The sequence below is a fragment of the Balaenoptera physalus genome, assembly GCF_965194825.1.
Source record: "Balaenoptera physalus genome assembly, chromosome: X".
In the NCBI taxonomy this organism is placed as follows: Eukaryota; Metazoa; Chordata; class Mammalia; order Artiodactyla; family Balaenopteridae; genus Balaenoptera; species Balaenoptera physalus.
The window spans coordinates 19529578-19548604 of NC_138903.1; the positions used below are offsets into that span (position 1 = coordinate 19529578).

General features: G+C 42.0%; 1 protein-coding gene across 4 annotated transcripts in view; it reads left to right on the top strand.

Moving 5' to 3' along the window:
• PHEX (phosphate regulating endopeptidase X-linked) overlaps positions 1 to 19027 on the top strand; it is a 199282-nt gene that overhangs the window by 78417 nt on the left and 101838 nt on the right. For 3 of the 4 annotated variants that reach the window (XM_082447077.1, XM_082447076.1, XM_082447074.1), the window contains one exon: positions 11984 to 12085. The exons of the other annotated variant lie outside the window; for it this stretch is intronic. In XM_082447077.1, the coding sequence (XP_082303203.1) occupies positions 11984 to 12085 (102 nt within the window). The remainder of the gene's footprint in view (positions 1 to 11983; positions 12086 to 19027) is intronic. 4 annotated transcript variants of the gene reach the window in all.

Below are 19027 nucleotides of genomic sequence, written 5' to 3' on the forward strand. Positions count from 1 at the left end.
TGGCATAGTGTCATGTCTGCCTTCTGTTCACCAAAGCAAGCCACAAGGCCAGTGCAGAATGACAGAGCGGGGAAATAGACTCTGCCTTTTTAGTGAAAGGTCCCACAGCAAAGGGCATGGATAGAGGAATGGGGGTATAGAGTTAAAAGCCATCGTTGCAGTGAATCATAGATAGGGATACAAACAGTACCTACTTCGCTGTTTTGTGATGAGGACTGAGTGAGACAATCCACGTAGAAGGCTTAGCACATGCCTGGTGCATAGTGAGTGCCCAGTGAATGTCAGCTACTGTTATTACTGTGTGCCGTGCCTAAGATTAATCATGAAGAGAGAATGCATACTGTCAAAGAACTGTGGCAACTCTCCTGCATTGAGATCTCTTCTTTCTGATTTTTCTTCAAAAGAGTGAGCGTGAGGGAGGTACCTGGGGGTTTTGCTGTTCCTAGTCCTGCATCTATGCCCAGTGTAGTAGCTTTCCGTTGGGATAAAGATCCTTTTACGGCTAGTGCCCTAGCCACGTTCCAGAACCGGCCCTATCATTTAATGCTAAATCTGGCTCATAAGAGAGTCTCATGCAACTATTCAAGGAGCCAAGTATAATTTCTATAACAGATCCAGGTTTCACAACTCTCTACGGGCTAAATCTTATTACAGCAAATGTCATAAGACCCCAATCCTGGCAGCTCTTTTTAAGCAACCTTTGGTAAAATGACATCCAGCAAAACAAGTAATTCAGAAAGGTCATTGGGAATTCTTTTGAAATAAGTGTGGACACTACTCTTGCCCTTGTCCTTGAGTGTGCTGCCACGATGATGACACATTTGGCCCGCCTTTCTTGTTTGTTGTCTCTGTCTCTGGATAACATTGGACACTGTTGCCTTTGCCACTTATTATCGGCCACAGTCTTGTCAAGTAGATCTGATCAGGCCTGTGGGCTGCGGGCACCCTGTCCTGGAAATTCATTGGCTGAAAGAAAGCACTTAGGCCCTCCAACAGAGCAGAGTTTTGGATGTGACCAGGGAGAATTCCTTGCTGGAGGGAGTTTACCCACAGCCAAAAGCTAGACCATTATGAGACTGGTTGACTTCTAAATATTATTCTGGTTTCTGATCCGTTCCCTCGAAGAGTAGGAAAGTGGGAAACAGAAAAAGATGAGTTAGAAAATCAGAGCACAGTCTCTCTGTTCATATCCAGTAAATAGGATTTTACTCTTATTACCTCCCCCCGAGCCTTATGCTTTTTGATAACAGGACATGCTAAACTCCTGCCCCACCAGACTAACATGCTTTATAGCATGTCTGGGGCCCAAATAACTTGACATTTTTTTCTTTCGCCAACATTTTAAATAGCTATGCAAGTTTGTTAATCCTGACAAACTGGTATGATTTTTGTTTTATCGTACCAGCTTGCTTGGCTGCCAGAAACTGAGGGTTTTCTAACTATCCTTAGTTTTTCTGGCTTTACCACCTCTCCCACCTTAACATGGGTCTCTTCTTTACTTCTTATTTCAATGCCATTATTATATTTTTATCAGGAGCCAATTCAAAGTTGTTTTCATAAATACAGTATAAATAATGAGTCAGTGGATAGTTAACATTTATTAGTGCATTGATTTATTTAATGTCTGTGTTTCTAGTGAAGTGACAGTTGCCAGAGAGAAAAGTTTTAGGAACTTCCCTTAGATTTCAGCCTATTTCTTCCAGGTTAACCACATGAATTATTGATAATAATTTTTGTTTTTCACATTCAGTCGTCAAGTGGTTATAATTTAAGGAACCATGTCTTGCTCTAGACCAATGAGGAGACTGGAGACTTTTTAATCTTATGTTTTATTAAGATATTACTTATAATTTCTGAATATATTAAAGAGGAAAATCTCTTCAACATTATGCTTTTATTTAAGAATTTCATTAAAATTACTTTAAGATTAATGCATATAATAACCTTGAAGATTGTTTTTCTTCTTTAAGAACTCTATCAGCCTATAGCTATTTCTATCAGATATATAATATATATGTATATACATATATATATATATATTTTTAAACCATTCTTAGCCATCTGTTCTGTACCACGTTGGCATCATCAACCTCAGAATGGACTGGGCTAACTTACTGAGTCATTTGAGTTCCACTGAAGTTTATATTTGGAATAACTGCTGGAATAACTGTTATACATTAGCATGTATAAAAGATATTTGATTAAATTTCATTTCTTTGCTAGATACCCACTGGAGGTTTTGAAAACATAAATCAACTTCTATTTATTGAACATCTGCTACATGTATCGTATGAGATATGAAATCATACCATGTGAAAAATCATATCATGTAAGATGTGGAATCATAAAACTAACAGTGGTGAGATATGAAATCATAAAACTAACAACTTTAAATTTGCAGAACACCGTAGGGGAAGAAAAATTATTTTTCCCTTTAACCTCCTAGGTTCTTGGCTAAGATCCCTCTGTAATAAAAAGACAGATTAACAGGAGAAAGAGAGAAGTTTAATAACATGTATACCTCCTGTATACATGAGAGAGACCCAGGAAAACTGAGTAACTCCCCAAAATGGCCCAAGTCTTCACCTTAAATACCATCTCCAGCTAAAGTCAAAAGATGTTGTTGTCGGGGGAGGGAAGCCAGTTATGGGAGGTTACCAAAGCACGGTAAACAAGGGTAAGGTTGTTATACAGATTTAAGTTTTGACTTCTCCACTGGTAAGAGTTTCTAGAGATTTAGTCATGACATCTTCCTGGTACAGAGAGGGAGACACCCTTTCAAATGGAGGTTTCCCTTGTAAATGTAAATGTCTCTTACAAAAGGGTAACTTCTCTGTTTTCTGAGCTTTTTCTAATCTGCTGTTCCTTAAAAATAATCAGTCTAAAATAGAAAATAATCCTCATGCCAAAGAGGTATGTTTTGGGGTGGCAAATTCTGCTCCCCTTCAACACTTTTTAGTTGCCTTACATATCCATGATCTCATTCGATCTAAATCATGATTCCTGTCTTCGAAGCTTATGGATTTCTTGGGGAGATCAAATAAATATAAATGGCAATTAAACACACACCTATATTGTTCTGAATATAAGCCTAATAGGAACTCAGAGAAGGGACTGAAAGTGTGGGTTTAAGTGTTTCGGATTCATTGGTATGAGGTAGGATCTGAGTTGGCCCTGTAAGATTTCTTTGTCACCAGAGACAAAGCTTTGAAGGAAACTACAACTGACAGTGGGGTGAACTGACCCCTTTTGTTAGCAAGCCGAACTCGATGTGCAGTAAAGTCAGTCTACAGACACTGGGTTGTGGTGAAGGGAAGTGCAGCATTTATTTGCAGGGAGAATGGGCAGCTAATGCTCAAAAGACCTGTACTCCTTGATGACTTTTGGGCAAGGGTTTTTATTTTACTAATTTATTTATTTACATTTATTGTGCACTTTATTTCTGTTATTATTACATTGTAATATATAATGAAATAATTTTACAACTCACCATAATGCAGAATTGGTGGGAGCCCTGAGCTTGTTCTCCTGCAACTAGATGGTCCCATCTGGGAGTGATGGGAGACAGTGACACCCAAAGTGTGTTGCTTCTGTCTAGTCTACTCCGTAAGATGCAGCTTAACCGTCACTTGCCACTCACTGATAGGGTTTTTTTTTTTTTTTAATTTTTATTTATTATTTATTTATTATTTTTATTTTTGGCTGTGTTGGGTCTTCGTTTCTGTGTGAGGGCTTTCTCCAGTTGCGGCGAGTGGGGGCCACTCTTCATCGCGGTGCGCGGGCCTCTCACTATCGCGGCCTCTCTTGTTGCGGAGCACGGGCTCCAGACGCTCAGGCTCAGTAGTTGTGGCTCACGGGCCCAGTTGCTCCGCGGCATGTGGGATCTTCCCAGACCAGGGCCCGAACCCGTGTCCCCTGCATTGGCAGGCAGATTCTCAACCACTGCGCCACCAGGGAAGCCCTGATAGGGTTTTGATACGAGTCTGCAAGCAGTTGATTTATTATGGTCTCTGTGCAGTCAAACCTCTCTGCTAATGATAATCTGTGTTTGCAGCCGCTCCCCAGCACTAGCATCACTGCCTCAGCCCCACTTCAGATCATCAGGCATTAGATTCTCACAAGGAGCGCACAACCTAGATCCCTCGCGTACGCAGTTCACAGTAGGGTTGGGCAAGGGTTTTTAAATGCAACATTAGGGGTGAGGGCGCTGTGGACATTCTTCTGATTGGTTGTTGGTGAGGTAACAGGGTGATGTTTTGAGAATCTTAAGCATCAGTCTTCTGGTTCCATCCAATCTGAGGTCTGCATGCTTGTGGTCAGCAGTTTCCATCTGGTGGGGTTCTGGTTTCTGTAAACCAACTCAAAGATATGTGTCAGATTGTTATCTGTATCCCTTGAGGAGGAACTAGGAGTCCTTTGACTCTGTTTTATGGCTGAAATATTGTGTAAGCTATCGTAACTTTTTGCTTGATTGCTTTGACTTTGTTTCTGCATTCCCTCACTTTTCTAATTATTAACTGCTTAAATTTGCTCTTTGGAACTCAGGGGAAGGCCAGCAAGACTAAAGCTTTTTTTCCAAACAAGAAGTGGGGGACACGGAGGGGGTCTGTCACCAGGAAGGCCATGCAGGGTCCTGCTTGGTTTCACGTCTTCTCAAAGCAGTATTAGCATATGTCCCTTTAAATGCATTAATAGGACCATCTTGACCCATATATATAGAACACAAAGTTCCTATGTCCGTGTGAGGGGAGGGAGGATAAGGAGAGGTCAAAAGAAGAGCAGGTGAGGTAATTTTAATGCACTAAGATAGGAGAATCTCATTTAAAAAAACCTTTCCTGGAAGGGGAGCAGGTGTATGCATATGTGTATGTGACTCACCAGTGTCTGATGTCTGATGTAGAATGCTGTGGGCAAAACCCTGGAGTGCAAAGAATGAAAAGGGGAGCCCACTTTTAAATAGCATTGGTTGAGGGAAAGAACTAAAAACTGCCCATATACTGACCAAATAAACTGTATTTTCTCAGTGTGGGTCCATAAAATCTGAGATAAGTAGATGCTTAACAAAATGCTGCTTTACTTGGAGGGCTCTTATTCTGAATGTGGCAGATTTTACCATAATAACATTTGAGTTAATTTTTATATGTCATATTTTGATTTTTAACTCTAAATAAATATTTTCTATGGATAACTTCACCTTATGACTTCAACTTTAAGTGATTTCTATTAATGTTATATGCTGGCTGGTTGGGGCATTAGGTCAAGGTTTGGTGAAGAAATAATATTTCTGTCTTCTTATTTAAAAATCACATCAGGCTTTTGCTGCCTCAGGGAGCATGACTTGACTGAAGGCATTGTTATTATGTGATGCTGTAGAGTAGTCTAAAGATAAAAATCAGAAGTGTTCAGTGATTTATCTTCCTAGTTCCAGCATACTAAAATCATTATTTCTCTTATTTGCATTGACATGCCAACCAATGACATTAATCACCTTCAAAGATTTCCCTTGTTCTTAAAGTCTGCTGGGGTAGTTCAGCATCATTTCACAAAAACTGTTATATATTAAATTTGTAGAGTGGTCAAAAAGAAAGAATTGAGAACCTGTGATGAGGCCTGGGAGGGAAATGGTGGTCTCAGAGGACTAGGGCAGAGACCAGCTGAGGCTCACAGGGAAAGAAAAGAGGAAAATGATTACAGTCATCTCTCGGTATCTGCGGGCGATTGGTTCCAGGACTCCCTGCAGATAACCAAAATCCGCGGATGCTCGATTGCCTTATATAAAATGGTGTAGTATTTGCATATAACCTACACACGTTAAGTCCTTTAAAATGGACTTAATTTTTCTTTTTACAGCAGTTTTAAGTTTATAACATGGGGAGGAAAAAAAATCTTTCCTCTGTCCTTCTAGGTTCTTGGCTGAGCCCTCCCTATCATAAAAGGACAGAGTAACAGGAGAAAAACAGAAGTTTAATAACATGTATACCTCCTGCATACATGAGAGCAAGCCAGGGAAACTGAGTAACTTTCCAAAATGGCCCAAACCATTGCCTTAAATACCATCTCCAGCTGAAGACAAAAGAAGATGTTGGGGAGTGGGGTGGGGGCTGGGGGGACAGTTGAGGGAGGTTATTGGGAAAAGCACAGTAAACAAAGGTCTGGCTGTTATGCAGACTTAAGTTCATGCCTTCTCCATCAGTAAGAGTTTCTAGAGATTTAGTCAACTTGCTCTTCCTGATACAGAAAGGGAGATGCGGAGGTTTCCCTTATAAATGCAAATGTTTCTTCCAAGAGGGTAACCTCTTGGTTTTTAGCGCTTATTTTGTGTGCTGTTTCTTAAAAATAGTCAGTTCGAGATAATCCTTAAGCCAAAGAGACATGTTTTGGGATGGCATATTCTCTCCTTCAACAACAAAATTGAGAGGAAGGTATAGAGATTTCGTGGAATGGCGATTTCCTCGGTTCTTGCCCTTCTCAAGGGAAAGAATTCAGTCAGGAGGCATAGAGCAGTTTTAAGTAGCAAGAGTTTTATTAAGCAGAGCGAAAGTACACTCCCGAGAAAGCAGGAGAGCGGGCTGTCTGGAAACCAGAAGCAGCCCCGCAATGGGGTAGGGCCATGTTTTGTAGAGTGGTGGTCCCTCCCTGTGTCCTGTGTTATTTGACTGACAAATCGATTGACAGCTTTAGGTTATATAACTTTCCTGCTAGTATGCAGGCACTTACCCATAAGCACCCAAGCAGAACCCATGGGGTGGGGCGGGGAAGCAAAAGCCGCAATGCTAAGTTATTACAAATGAGGCATAACGAACCCTGGGTTACCTTGAGTCACCTTCTCGGTCTTGGTGCGCCTGCGTCAACCTGTGCTGGCGGTTTTGTCTTGCTTGGTCCTGGTATGGCTGGAAACCTAGCAGTGGTCCTTGACCACGAGAGGGAGGATCTCTGGGCATGCTCCAACCACCGGTGTCCAGGTAGGGGAGGGAAAGACGAACCGTCCAGGATGGGGCAGGACCCTCTCATGTCTGACTAGCTACCTAACACTCCTGCCCCTGACACATGCATAGTTTCTCTCATAAACATCACTCACTTTTTTTTTTTTTAAACTGAAGGTGAACCTACATTGACACATCATTATCACCCAAAGTATATAGTTTACCTTAGAGTTCACTCTTGTACATTCTGTGGGTTTGAACAAATGTATGATGACATGAATCTATCATTATAATATCATACAGAGTATTTTCACTGCCCTGAAAATTCTCTGTGCTCTGCCTGCTTCTCTCTCCCCACCCCCACCCCACAACCACTGATCTTTTTATTGCCTCCATAGTTTTGCCTTTTCTGGATGTGGTATCATTGGAATCATACAGCATGTAGCCTTTTCAGATTGGTTTCTTTCAGTTAGTAATATGCACTTCAGGTTTCTCCATGTCTTCTCATGGCTTGATAGCTCATTTCTTTTTAGCACTGAGTAATATTCCATTGTCTGGATGTACCACAGCTTGTTTAGCCGGTCACCTACTGAAGGACACCATAGTTGCTTCCAAGATTTGGCAAGTATCAATAAAGTCACTATAAACATCTGGGTGCAGGCTTTTGGGTGGACATAAGTTTCCATCTCCTTTGGGTAAATACCAGGGAATGTGATTGCTGGATTGTATGGTGAAAGTATGTTTAGTTTTGTAAAAAAGCTACCAAACTGTCTTCCACAATGGCTCTCCTATTTTTCCTTCCCACCAGCAATGAGTGAGAGCCCCTGTTGCTCCACATCCTCTCCAGCGCTTGGTATTGTCAGTGTTGTGGATTTGGGCAATTCTAATAGTTGTGTAGTGCTATCTCATTGTTTTAGTTTGCATTTCCCTCATGACGTGATGTGAAACATCTTTTCTTATGTTTGTTTGCCATCTGTATGTCTTCTTTAGTGAGATGTCTGTTAAGGTCTTTGGCTCATTTTTTAATCAGGTTTTTCGTTTTCTTCTTGTTGAATGTCCGTCAGTACATAAACACAGGTAAATCTCTCACATGGGCAACTACCACAACAGCAGCAGCAACAAACAAATGCACACAACCCAAACTCAGAACCCTCAGAACCCTCTCTTAACCCTGTATCCACTTGTACCCTGTCTTTGCTTTCTCTCTTTCATAGACAGACTCCTCGACTGGGTCGTGCAGACTTGATGTGTCCACTTCCCAGTGAGGTCTGGCCTTTGTCTTCACCTGTCTTCCTCTTCCAACATTCTAAGTCTTAGAAAATGGTGACTGTAGTTTGTAATACTCTATTGTATATTTGAAAGTTGCTAAGTGAGTAGATCTTAAAAGTTCTCATCTCAAGGGAAAAAAAATACTCTGTGTTTGGTTGAAACGCAGCAAGACTCTGCGGGGCCCTCCCCGGTACAAATCTTTTCCGTGTCCCTCGTTTCTTATTCGCAGGAAAAAGGCTTCAGCCTCCTTGACCTTCCCTGAGTTCCCAAGGGCAGCTTCAAACAGTTGCTAAGCAGGGAAGGGAGGGAATGCAGAAACAAAGGAGGAGCAATAAGGAGACAACAGTGCAGCAGGGTCCTGGTTCCTCCTCAAGGAATATACATAACAATACATCTTTGAGTTCTTCTGCAGGAACTAAGGCCCCCACCCAGGTGGAGGATGGTAACTCCAGGCTGAGCACAGGATTCCTGGAGCACCGCCCTGTTACCTCACCACCAACCAATCAGAAGAAAGCCATACACCCTGGAGCCCTCACCCCAAATTTTGCCTATAAATACTTCTCCCTGAAAACTGTTGGGGAGTTCGGGGTTTTTTGAGCATGAGCCACTCGTTCTCCTTGCTCGGCCCTGCAGTAAACCTTTCTCTGCTCTAGACTCCGATGTTTCAGATTGTTTGACCTCACTGTGTGTTGGGCACGTGAACTTCTGTTTGGTAACATGGTGATGGGTATTAACTAGACTTATTATGGTGATCATTTCATAATATATACAAATATCAAATCATTATGTTGTATACCTGAAACTAATATATGTCAATTATAACTCAATTTTTAAAAATGCAAAAAAAAAAAAAAAAGAAAAGAAAATGGTGGCAGTATCCATCTGGTTGCCTGTGCCTGAAGCCTGGGAATTAATCCGACTGTTCCCACCATTTCCTCACCTCCCCACATAAAATTAATCACCTGGTTCCATTGATTCAGTCACTGAATCTCTCGCAAATTAATGCACCCATTTCTTTCCATCCCTATTGCCCCTCCCTAGTTTGGGAAGATACTGTTTCTCTTTTTATGTGAAGGTGACAGGCTGGCTGATGTGTGTTGCTGCATGATGATGTTGGGGAGGAAGAAATATTCCTCTCCCCTTCTAAATTCTTCTGGCTGATCTAAGAATTTAATTGATGTGATAGAGGGTGACAGCAGAAAATCAAACAAAGTTAAGTAACATATATACATGGGAGAGACCGGGGAAAACTAAGCAACTTGCCAAAATGGCCAAAGCCCTCACCTTATATACCATCTTCAGCTAAAGACAAAAGAAGATGTTGGGGGTGAAGAGAGTCAGTTATGGGGCAATACTAGGAAAAGTGCAGTAAAGGACGGTGATTGTGATGAAGATTTAAGTCAATGACTTCTCCATTGGTAGGAGTTTCTGGAGATTTAGTCATCCTCCTCTTCCAGGTACAGAGAGGGAGACACCCTTCAAATGGAGATTTACCTTACAAATGGAGATATTTCTTACAAAAGGGCAACTGCTATTTGCTTTTCAGATCCCTTCCTATGTCTGCTGTTCTCTGAAGATAACCAGCTTAAAACAATTGATATGCCAAAGAGACATATTTTAGGGTGGCAAATTTTGCTCCCCTACAGTGATGTCATAAAGACTTAGGGGTGCTGGTGACTGCAGAGGCAAAAGATCTAGGCCCTGAAGATTTCCTTGTTGTTTTAGCACCCTCCTTCTGTGGGTTTTCTGTTTGAAATGGTCACTGCTGCATCTCTCTCTGTTTTCTTCTACTTTCCTGGCATTTTCCTCTGATTTCTGAGGGACACCTCTGTTGCTCCTGGAAGTTCTGACCTCGCAACTGTCATTTACCTCTGAGGTCAGGTCCTGGCTCTGACCCTTCCCAGCTGAAAGAGCTGGAAGAGATCATGGACTCTCTCTTTCTCTCTCTCTCTTTTCAAAAATATTTATTTATTTATTTGGCTGCGCCAGGTCTTAGTTGTGGCACGTGGGATCTTTGTTGCGGCGTGTGGGATCTTCGTTGCGGTATGCAGGATCTTTAGTTGTGGCATTTGGGATCTTTTAGTTGCAGCATGAGGAATCTTTAGTTGCGGCATGCAAACTCTGAGTTGCGGCATGCGAACTCTTAGTTGCAGCATGTGGGATCTAGTTCCCTGACCAGGGATCGAACCCAGGCCCCCTGCATTGGGAGTGCGGAGTCTTAGCCACTGGATCGCCAGGAAAGTCCTGATCACGGACTCTCTTGACTCCTAATTTCCTTATGTGTAAAATAAGTGGCTTCCCTACACCAGTGAGTCTTCATCCTGGCTGCACATTAGAATCACCTGGAGGGGCTTTGAAACCTCCCAGTGCTCAGGCCTCACTCTGCCACAATGACATCAGCATTGTTTAAAGCTCCTCCCGCCACCCCCCAACCAGAGACCCCAGTGTACAGACAAGGTTGAGAACCAGTGACTTAATGATTTTCAAGGACCTTTGCTCTTTTGTCATTTCATGCCTTTATCATGCCCCAATCTCAAGTTGAGATTTCTTTTCTCTTAATGTTTTTACTAAGTTAGGAAGAAATAGCTGTGAAGTACCCCGGCCTCCATCTGCTGTTTGTTCTTATTTACATACAATGGAACCCAGCCCACTGATTTCCAGCTCTTATTCCCTTACAACTGTTATTGAACTGAAAACATAGCTGAAAACTTATTAAACAGAAAAAAATCTATTTTGAGCTTTGTGCTGACAATTCATTATAGAACCAAGGAAACATCTAAATTTCTTTCCTTCTAGAATTAATGCTAAAAATGGATTTACAACTCCATAATTTCAAATGAAAATTTTCATTCTGGTGCCAAGCCTAGTATTATATTCTTTCTTGAGTGTCCTATTAGGAAAAATGAAGCATCTGTGTAGGAGAATGGAATTTCGATTGGTTTGCACCCATAGACAAGCAGGGCCTCCCCAGACTGCTCCACGTGGGCTGCTGAAGTTAAGTGTTAGCATCTCTCTCCCCCAGTCCTCTCTGCTGACCCACAGATGCTGGAAGAAAAGCCAGGGCAAACACATCATCACTGTAGGTGTGGTCTTACTCTTGGAACACTTTGAAACAGGGCTTTCAGAAGACAGTGTTTCTGTAGCAGTCCCCTTGAGACCTAACCATTTTAGACTTGAAATAGCATAAGACTTTTCTGAGCTGTCAGAGGGGAGAGAGGGGAGTAGGAAGATGACAGAGAACAGCCACGCATTTGGTTTAACCACTGGCACTAATTTGGAGACAACTGGGGTCTTGACATAAGTGATTCATATCGAGAAGTGTCTAGGGTGCTGGCTCTCCCTGCCTGTTTCTCTGTTAACAGTATCTTTTTCAACTGTTCACTCACTTTCTTCTGCAATACCTGTCTGAAGTACACAGCCCATGCCTTTGCTTTTTTCTCTCAAGCCCTTATTAACCTATTGAAATTAGTTGCTGCAACCCTGATATGGGTGCACTAATTCAGTAGCTACGGGTAAGTTATTAGTCATAGCCTATGGCGAATTCCTTTCCTCCTGTAATCCTTTTACAACTGGGCCATCACATTGTTCTCAAGGAAAGAAATGGTTAGTTTTCTTCTAGCAATGGGGGGAAAAGGCATTTTCCTGGGAAAAGAAATGCTGCCAGAGCATGGAGTCAAGCTTAAAGGAGCCTCTTCCCCACTGTGTTTAGCATTGGACTATTTATCGTGGCCCAGAAAAGCTTGTCTGAAGCTTCTTGGTTTTGACCTGCTTCTTTGGGTATTTCCTTATAGATGGAGGAATTGATTGAGGGTGTTCGATGGGCCTTTATTGACATGTTGGAGAAAGAAAATGAGTGGATGGATGCAGGGACAAAAAGGAAAGCCAAAGAAAAGGTAAGGATTCCTTTTGATGAAAAAAAATGACTTCTGGTTTAATGGATTTTCATGCTCCCCATTGACTGTGTAGTGGATTTTTATATTGACTGAGCTGTTGACTTCAAATGACCCCAGAGTTAGGTGTCTGTTTTGGGATGAATACAGAGATTTTATTACCAGGAGGTAAGAGAAAATAAGGTCTGACTTTTTCAAACTGCGTTTTCAAACACCTTGTAATTCAGCCTTTCCTTCTCTCCTAATTGCCGTCTGTAAGAGCCACATGGCTTGCTGCCCAGCGAATTTTGCCATTAAACCATCATTGGCTATGGCAGAATGCAGAGCAGTGGGGAGCCAGGGGGAGCAGCTGGCAGAAGAGCCCTCAAGGCACAAAGAAGAAAAACCCATATTAGCTGTGTGTCCTGCTCCGTGCACGATGTGTGCTAATGTCCTCAGGCAAATCCTCTACTGTAACCAAGCAGATCTACTTCCTAACCTATCATTTTGTACAAATGATCCAAATAGCATGCTTATAAACTGTAGACCAATAGTAGACCATTGTGTAGGAATACAAAAACATTTCCTAGTAGAAGCGGACACTTGCTAGGCCTTGTAAAACTTTCTGGCAACAAGATAAGGGGATAAGTGAGAAAAGTATTAGCAGCCTTGCTGTTTAGAAATAAAGAATGGGACCCATCTTGAATTCTAGGTATTCTGATGGAGCTGGAGCTTGCATGGGTGGGAAACGCCTGCTACATTCTTTTTTTTTTTTTTAACATCTTTATTGGAGTATAATTGCTTGACAATGGTGTGTTAGTTTCGGCTGTATAACGAAGTGAATCAGCTATACATACACATATATCCCCATATCTCCTCCCTCTTGCGTCTCCCTCCCACCCTCCCTATCCCACCCCTCTAGGTGGTCACAAAGCACCGAGCTGATCTCCCTGTGCTATGCGGCTGCTTCCCACTAGCTATCTATTTTACATTTGGTAGTGTATATATGTCCATGCCACTCTCTCACTTCCTCCCGGCTCACCCTTCTCCCTCCCCGTGTCCTCAAATCCATTTTCTACGTCTGCGTCTTTATTCCTGTCCTGCCCCTAGGTTCTTCAGAACCTTTTTTTTTTTTTTTTTTAGATTCTATATATATGTGTTAGTATACGGTATTTGTTTTTCTCTTTCTGACTTACTTCACTCTGTATGACGGACTCTAGGTCCATCCACCTCACTACAAATAACTCAATTTCGTTTCTTTTTATGGCTGAGTGATATTCCATTGTATATATGTGCCACATCTTCTTTATCCATTCATCTGTCAGTGGACACTTAGGTTGCTTCCATGTCCTGGCTATTGTAAATAGAGCTGCAATGAACATTTTGGTACATGACTCTTTCTGAATTATGGTTTTCTCAGGGTATATGCCCAGTAGTGGGATTGCTGGGTCGTATGGTAGTTCTATTTTTAGTTTTTTAAGGAACCTCCATACTGTTCTCCATAGTGGCTGTATCAGTTTATATTCCCACCAACAGTGCAAGAGAGGGTTCCCTTTTCTACACACCCTCTCCACCATTTATTGTTTGTAGATTTTTTGATGATGGCCATTCTGACTGGTGTGAGGTGATACCTCATTGTAGTTTTGATTTACATTTCTCTAACGATTAGTGATGTTGAGCATTCTTTCATGTGTTTGTTGGCAATCTGTATATCTTCTTTGGAGAAATGTCTATTTAGGTCTTCTGCCCATTTTTGGATTGGGTTGTTTTTTTTTTTTTTTGATATTGAGCTGCATGAGCTGTTTGTATATTTTGGAGATTAATCCTTTGTCAGTTGCTTTGTTTGCAAATATTTTCTCCCATTCTGAGGGTTTTCTTTTGGTCTTGTTTATGTTTTCCTTTGCTGTGCAAAAGCTTTTAAGTTTCATTCAGTCCATTTGTTTTTTTTTGTTTTTATTTCCATTTCTCTAGGAGGTGGGTCAAAAAGGATCTTCCTGTGATGAATGTCGTAGAGTGTTCTGCGTATGTTTTCCTCTAAGAGTTTGATAGTGTCTGGCCTTACATTTAGGTCTTTAATCCATTTTGAGTTTATTTTTGTGTATGGAGTCAGGGAGTGTTCTAATTTCATTCTTTTACATGTAGCTGTCCGGTTTTCCCAGCACCACTTATTGAAGAGGCTGTCTTTTCTCCATTGTATATTCTTGCCTCCTTTTTCAAAGATAAGGCGACCATATGTGTATGGCTTTATTTCTGGGCTTTCTATCCTGTTCCATTGATCAATATTTCTGTTATTGTGCCAGTACCATACTGTCTTGATTACTGTAGCTTTGTAGTATAGTCTGAAGTCAGGGAGCCTGATTCCTCCAGCTCCCTTTTTCTTTCTCAAGATTGCTTTGGCTATTCAGGGTCTTTTGTGTTTCAATACAAATTGTGAAATTTTTTGTTCTTCTTCTGTGAAAAATGCCATTGGTAGTTTGATAGGGATTGCATTGAATCTGTAGATTGCTTTCGGTAGTATAGTCATTTTCACAGTGTTGATTCTTCCAATCCAAGAACATGGCATATCTCTCCATCTGTTTGTATCCTCTTTAATTTCTTTCATCAGTGTCTTATAGTTTTCTGCATACAGGTCTTTTGTCTCCCTAGGTAGGTTTATTCCTAGGTATTTTATTCTTTTTGTTGCAGTGGTAAATGGGAGTGTTTCCTTAATTTCTCTTCCAGATTTTCATCATTAGTGTATAGGAATACAAGAGATTTATGTGCCTTAATTTTATATCCTGCTACTTTACCAAATTCGTTGATTAGCTCTAGTAGTTTTAAGGTAGCATCTTTAGGATTCTCTATGTATAGTATCATATCATCTGCAAACAGTGACAGTTTTACTTCTTCTTTTCCGACTTGGATTTCTTTTATTTCTTTTTCTTCTCTGATTGCTGTGGCCTGCTACATTCTTAATGGATGCTGCTCTTCAGCTGGGAGACTGAACTTAGGAGCATTTCTTCTTTAGAGAGGCATTTTTGAAACTTACTGATGATAGCAATCACCTGGGGTGCCTGGACTGTGTCTAGCTTTCTGGGCTCCTCCCTAGCAAGGTCTGATTTAGTGGATTGAGGGTGCAGTCTGAACATCTGTGATTTTAACTAGTCTCCTTGGTGATTCTTATCCTTAGGCAGGCTTCGGGACCTCTGCTTAGAGTCATACTGAGTCATGCTGAGCACAAAATTTTTTGCATTATGGTCAAGGAACAAAGAGGGAGAGGGTTTTCAGAGCAGGGAAACTACTCTGTATGATACCATAATGGTGGATACATATCATTATACATTTGTCCAAACCTATAGAACGTGCAGCACTGAGAGTGAACCATAATGTTAACTATGGACTCTGGGTGATAATGATGTGTCAATGCAGGTTCATCGATTGTAACAAATGTCCCACTCTGGTGGGGGATGTTGATAATGGGGGAGGTTGTGCATGAGTGGGGGCCGGGATTATATAGGAACTCTGTACTTTCTGCTCAATTTTGCTGTGACCCTAAAACTGCTCTAAAAAAGTCTGTTAAAGAAGAAAAGAGGTCAACATTCTGGGAATGCTTAGCCTTGTTTAATGGAGAATGTGCAGAGGTTTAGCACAGATATTTTCTAGAGCTTTAATACTCCCGAGGTGGATAAGCATTGCCCTCGATATTTTTGTCAGTAGACACGAAAAGACTGTTCAGTGTTTCATAGTGAGGAAAGAACTTGGGTGGCAGTGGTGGGGGTGGGGGGGTGGTGTTGGAGGAAGACAGAGGGTAAGTTTGATTTTTCCCCCCTTTGAGAACCTGTCAGAGCTGTCTTAAGTCATGTAAGGCACAAGCTGTTGAAGGCAGGAGCATGCGGGCTGTGATGAGAAGCTCTCCAGATGGTAGGTGAAACTTTGTGCATCAACATACTGTTGTTGTTGTTTGAATGCTTCATTTATTTGCTGGGCTAGCTTATGATATCCGGAACAGAGCATGTCTTGCACTGGGCAGTTGAGAGCCCAGCACACTGGGGGCTCTTGATCCTAGCCTGACCCCTTGTGGACTGAGGGCCACCGGTGTGGAGGGTGGGGTGGAGTGGTGAGTGGTGTGTGCGTGTTATGAGTGGATGGATACCAGGGGAATGCTCTGGGGACCCTAGTCATTTTTTAAAAAATTATGGCTGGTGATTGCCTTTGGGGGATCTTCTGGGTTGCATAAGGGAGTGGGTGCTTTTCAGTTGGGCCTTCTAGGCAAGTAGCCATGGGTCCTTCCTGAAGGAGGATTATTCCCAGTCCTTCTAATATTAGACACATTCTTGTTTGCCCCCTGAGTTGCTCTCCAGTCTTATAATTTTTTTCAAGGAGAGCCCTCACTTTTTCTTCTAAAAGTACTCTTTGAACGCTCCACTGTCTTTGAGCTGAGTTCAACCTGCCAGGAACTCAAACTAGTTCCTCGACAGGTGCAAATATCAAAGGTAGTTGTCCTGCTGGATGTCACCAGGTTCCCTGAGTATATCTTGAATTTCAGACTTCAGAGCAGTTCCTTTTTTTTTTTTTAAATTTAATTTTTTTTAACATCTTTATTGGAGTATAATTGCTTTACAATGTTGTGTTAGTTTCTGCTGTATAACAAAGTGAATCAGCTATACGTATACATATATCTCCATATCCCCTCCCTCTTGCATCTCTCTCCCACCCTCCCTATCCCACCCCTCTAGGTGGTCACAGAGCACCGAGCTGATCTCCCTTTGCTATGTGGCTGCTTCCCACTAGCTAGCTGTTTTACATTTGGTAGTGTATATATGTCCATGCCACTACTCTCTCACTTCATCCCAGCTTACCCTTCCCCCTCCCCGTGTCCTCAAGTCCATTCTCTATGTCTGCATCTTTATTCCTGTCCTGCCCCTAGGTTCTTCAGAGCCATTTTTTTTTTTAAGATTCCATATATATGTGTTAGCATATGGTATTTGATTTTCTCTTTCTGACTTACTTCACTCTGTATGACAGACTCTAACTCCATCCACCTCACTACAAATAATTCAATTTTGTTCCCTTTTATGGCTGAGTAATATTCCATTGTATATATGTGCCACATCTTCTTTATCCATTCATCTGTCGATGGACACTTAGGTTGCTTCCACGTCCTGGCTATTGTAAATAGAGCTGCCATGAGCATTGTGGTACATGACTCTTTTTTTTTTTTTTTTTTAAAGTGAACACATGTCCAAGATTTTCTTTGACTCATGGACCCAGTAAGATATTACAACTAGTTCAGACAGGAACTCAACATACCACCTTTACAGTCAGATAGGGATGCTGAAGTAAATTTGCAAATGGATGCAAAACTGGGCAATATTCATAGGGTTACAATTACTTGCATTTTACTAGATACAATTTGTATTTCTCTGGACAGAAATTGTTTGCATTACTATCAGTTTTCTGCAAATTCTACCTCTACAGAATTGTGAGATAGTCTTGTCAAGGACAAAGGTGGAGGGACTTCCCTGGTGGTCCAGTGGTTAAAGACTTCTTGCTTCTGCCACAGGGGGCATGGGTTCCATCCCTGGTCAGGGGAACTAAGATCTCACATGCTGTGCAGCTCGGCCCCCCCCCCCAAAAAAGGACAAAGGTGGAGATAACCCAGTTGAAACCGTGCACCTCAGATTGGGACTCAAACCCAGCCAAAACTCGGATTGGGACTTGAACCCACGAGGCTGGGACTTGAACCCGGCCAAAACCCACAGTCTTCCAACTGAGATCACACACCTGGTTTCAGAACTTAATGAAGCTCAGGTTCTTGATGTCTCGTCGCAGAAAGAATTCAGTGAGAGACAAAGTGATAGATAAGAAGTGGACTTATTTAGAGAGAAACACACTCCACAGACAGAGTGTGGGCCATCTCAGAAGGTGAGAAAGGCCACATGACTCTTTTTGAATTATGGTTTTCTCAGGGTATATGCCCAGTAGTGGGATTGCTGGGTCATATGGTAGTTCTATTTTTAGTTTTCTAAGGAACCTCCATACTGTTCTCCATAGTGGCTGTATCAACTTACATTCCCACCAACAGTGTTGGAGGGTTCCCTTTTCTCCACACCATCTCCAGCATTTGTTGTTTGTAGATTTTTTGGTGATGGCCATTCTGACTGGTGTGAGGTGATACCTCATTGTAGCTTTTTTTTTCTTTTTTAAAATTAATTAATTTATTTTTGGCTGTGTTGGGTCTTCGTTGCTGTGCGTGGGTTTTCTCTGGTTGCGACGAGCGGGGGCTACTCTTTGTTGCAGTGCGCGGGCCTCTCATTGCGGTGGCTTCTGTTGTTCCAGAGCACGGGCTCTAGGCACGTGGGCTTCAGTAGTTGTGGCACGCAGGCTCAGTAGTTTTGGTTCACGGGCTCTAGAGCGCAGGCTCAGTAGTTGTGGCACACGGGTTTAGTTGTTCCGCGGCATGTGGGATCTTCCTGGACCAGGGCTCGAACCCGTGTCCCCTGCATTGGGAGGCGGATTCTTAACCACTGCGCCACCAGGGAAGTCCCCCATTGTAGTTTTGATTTGCATTTCTGTAATGATTAGTGATGTTGAGCATCCTTTCATGTGTTTGTTGGCAATCTGTATATCTTCTTTGGAGAAATGTCTGTTAAGGTCTTCTGCCCAGTTTTGGATTGGGTTGTTTGTTTTTTTGATATTGAGCTGCATGAGCAACTTGTATATTTTGGAGATTAATCCTTTGTCAGTGGCTTCGTTTAGAGCAGTTCCTTTAATGAGAGGTGAGAAAGAGGGAGTGTTGTCTAAGAATTTCCGGCAGTTCTCCAAGGCAAGTCGGGCTCTGGACCCCAGAAGATGTGGGTTTTCTTTTTCCAAATTAAATGAACATGGAGATCTGGAAATGACCTCTGGGTGGAGCTCATAGCACTCACAAAGACATTTAGAGAGCTGGAGGCTCTTATGCAGCTTTCTGCTATGGGGCTGTTTTTG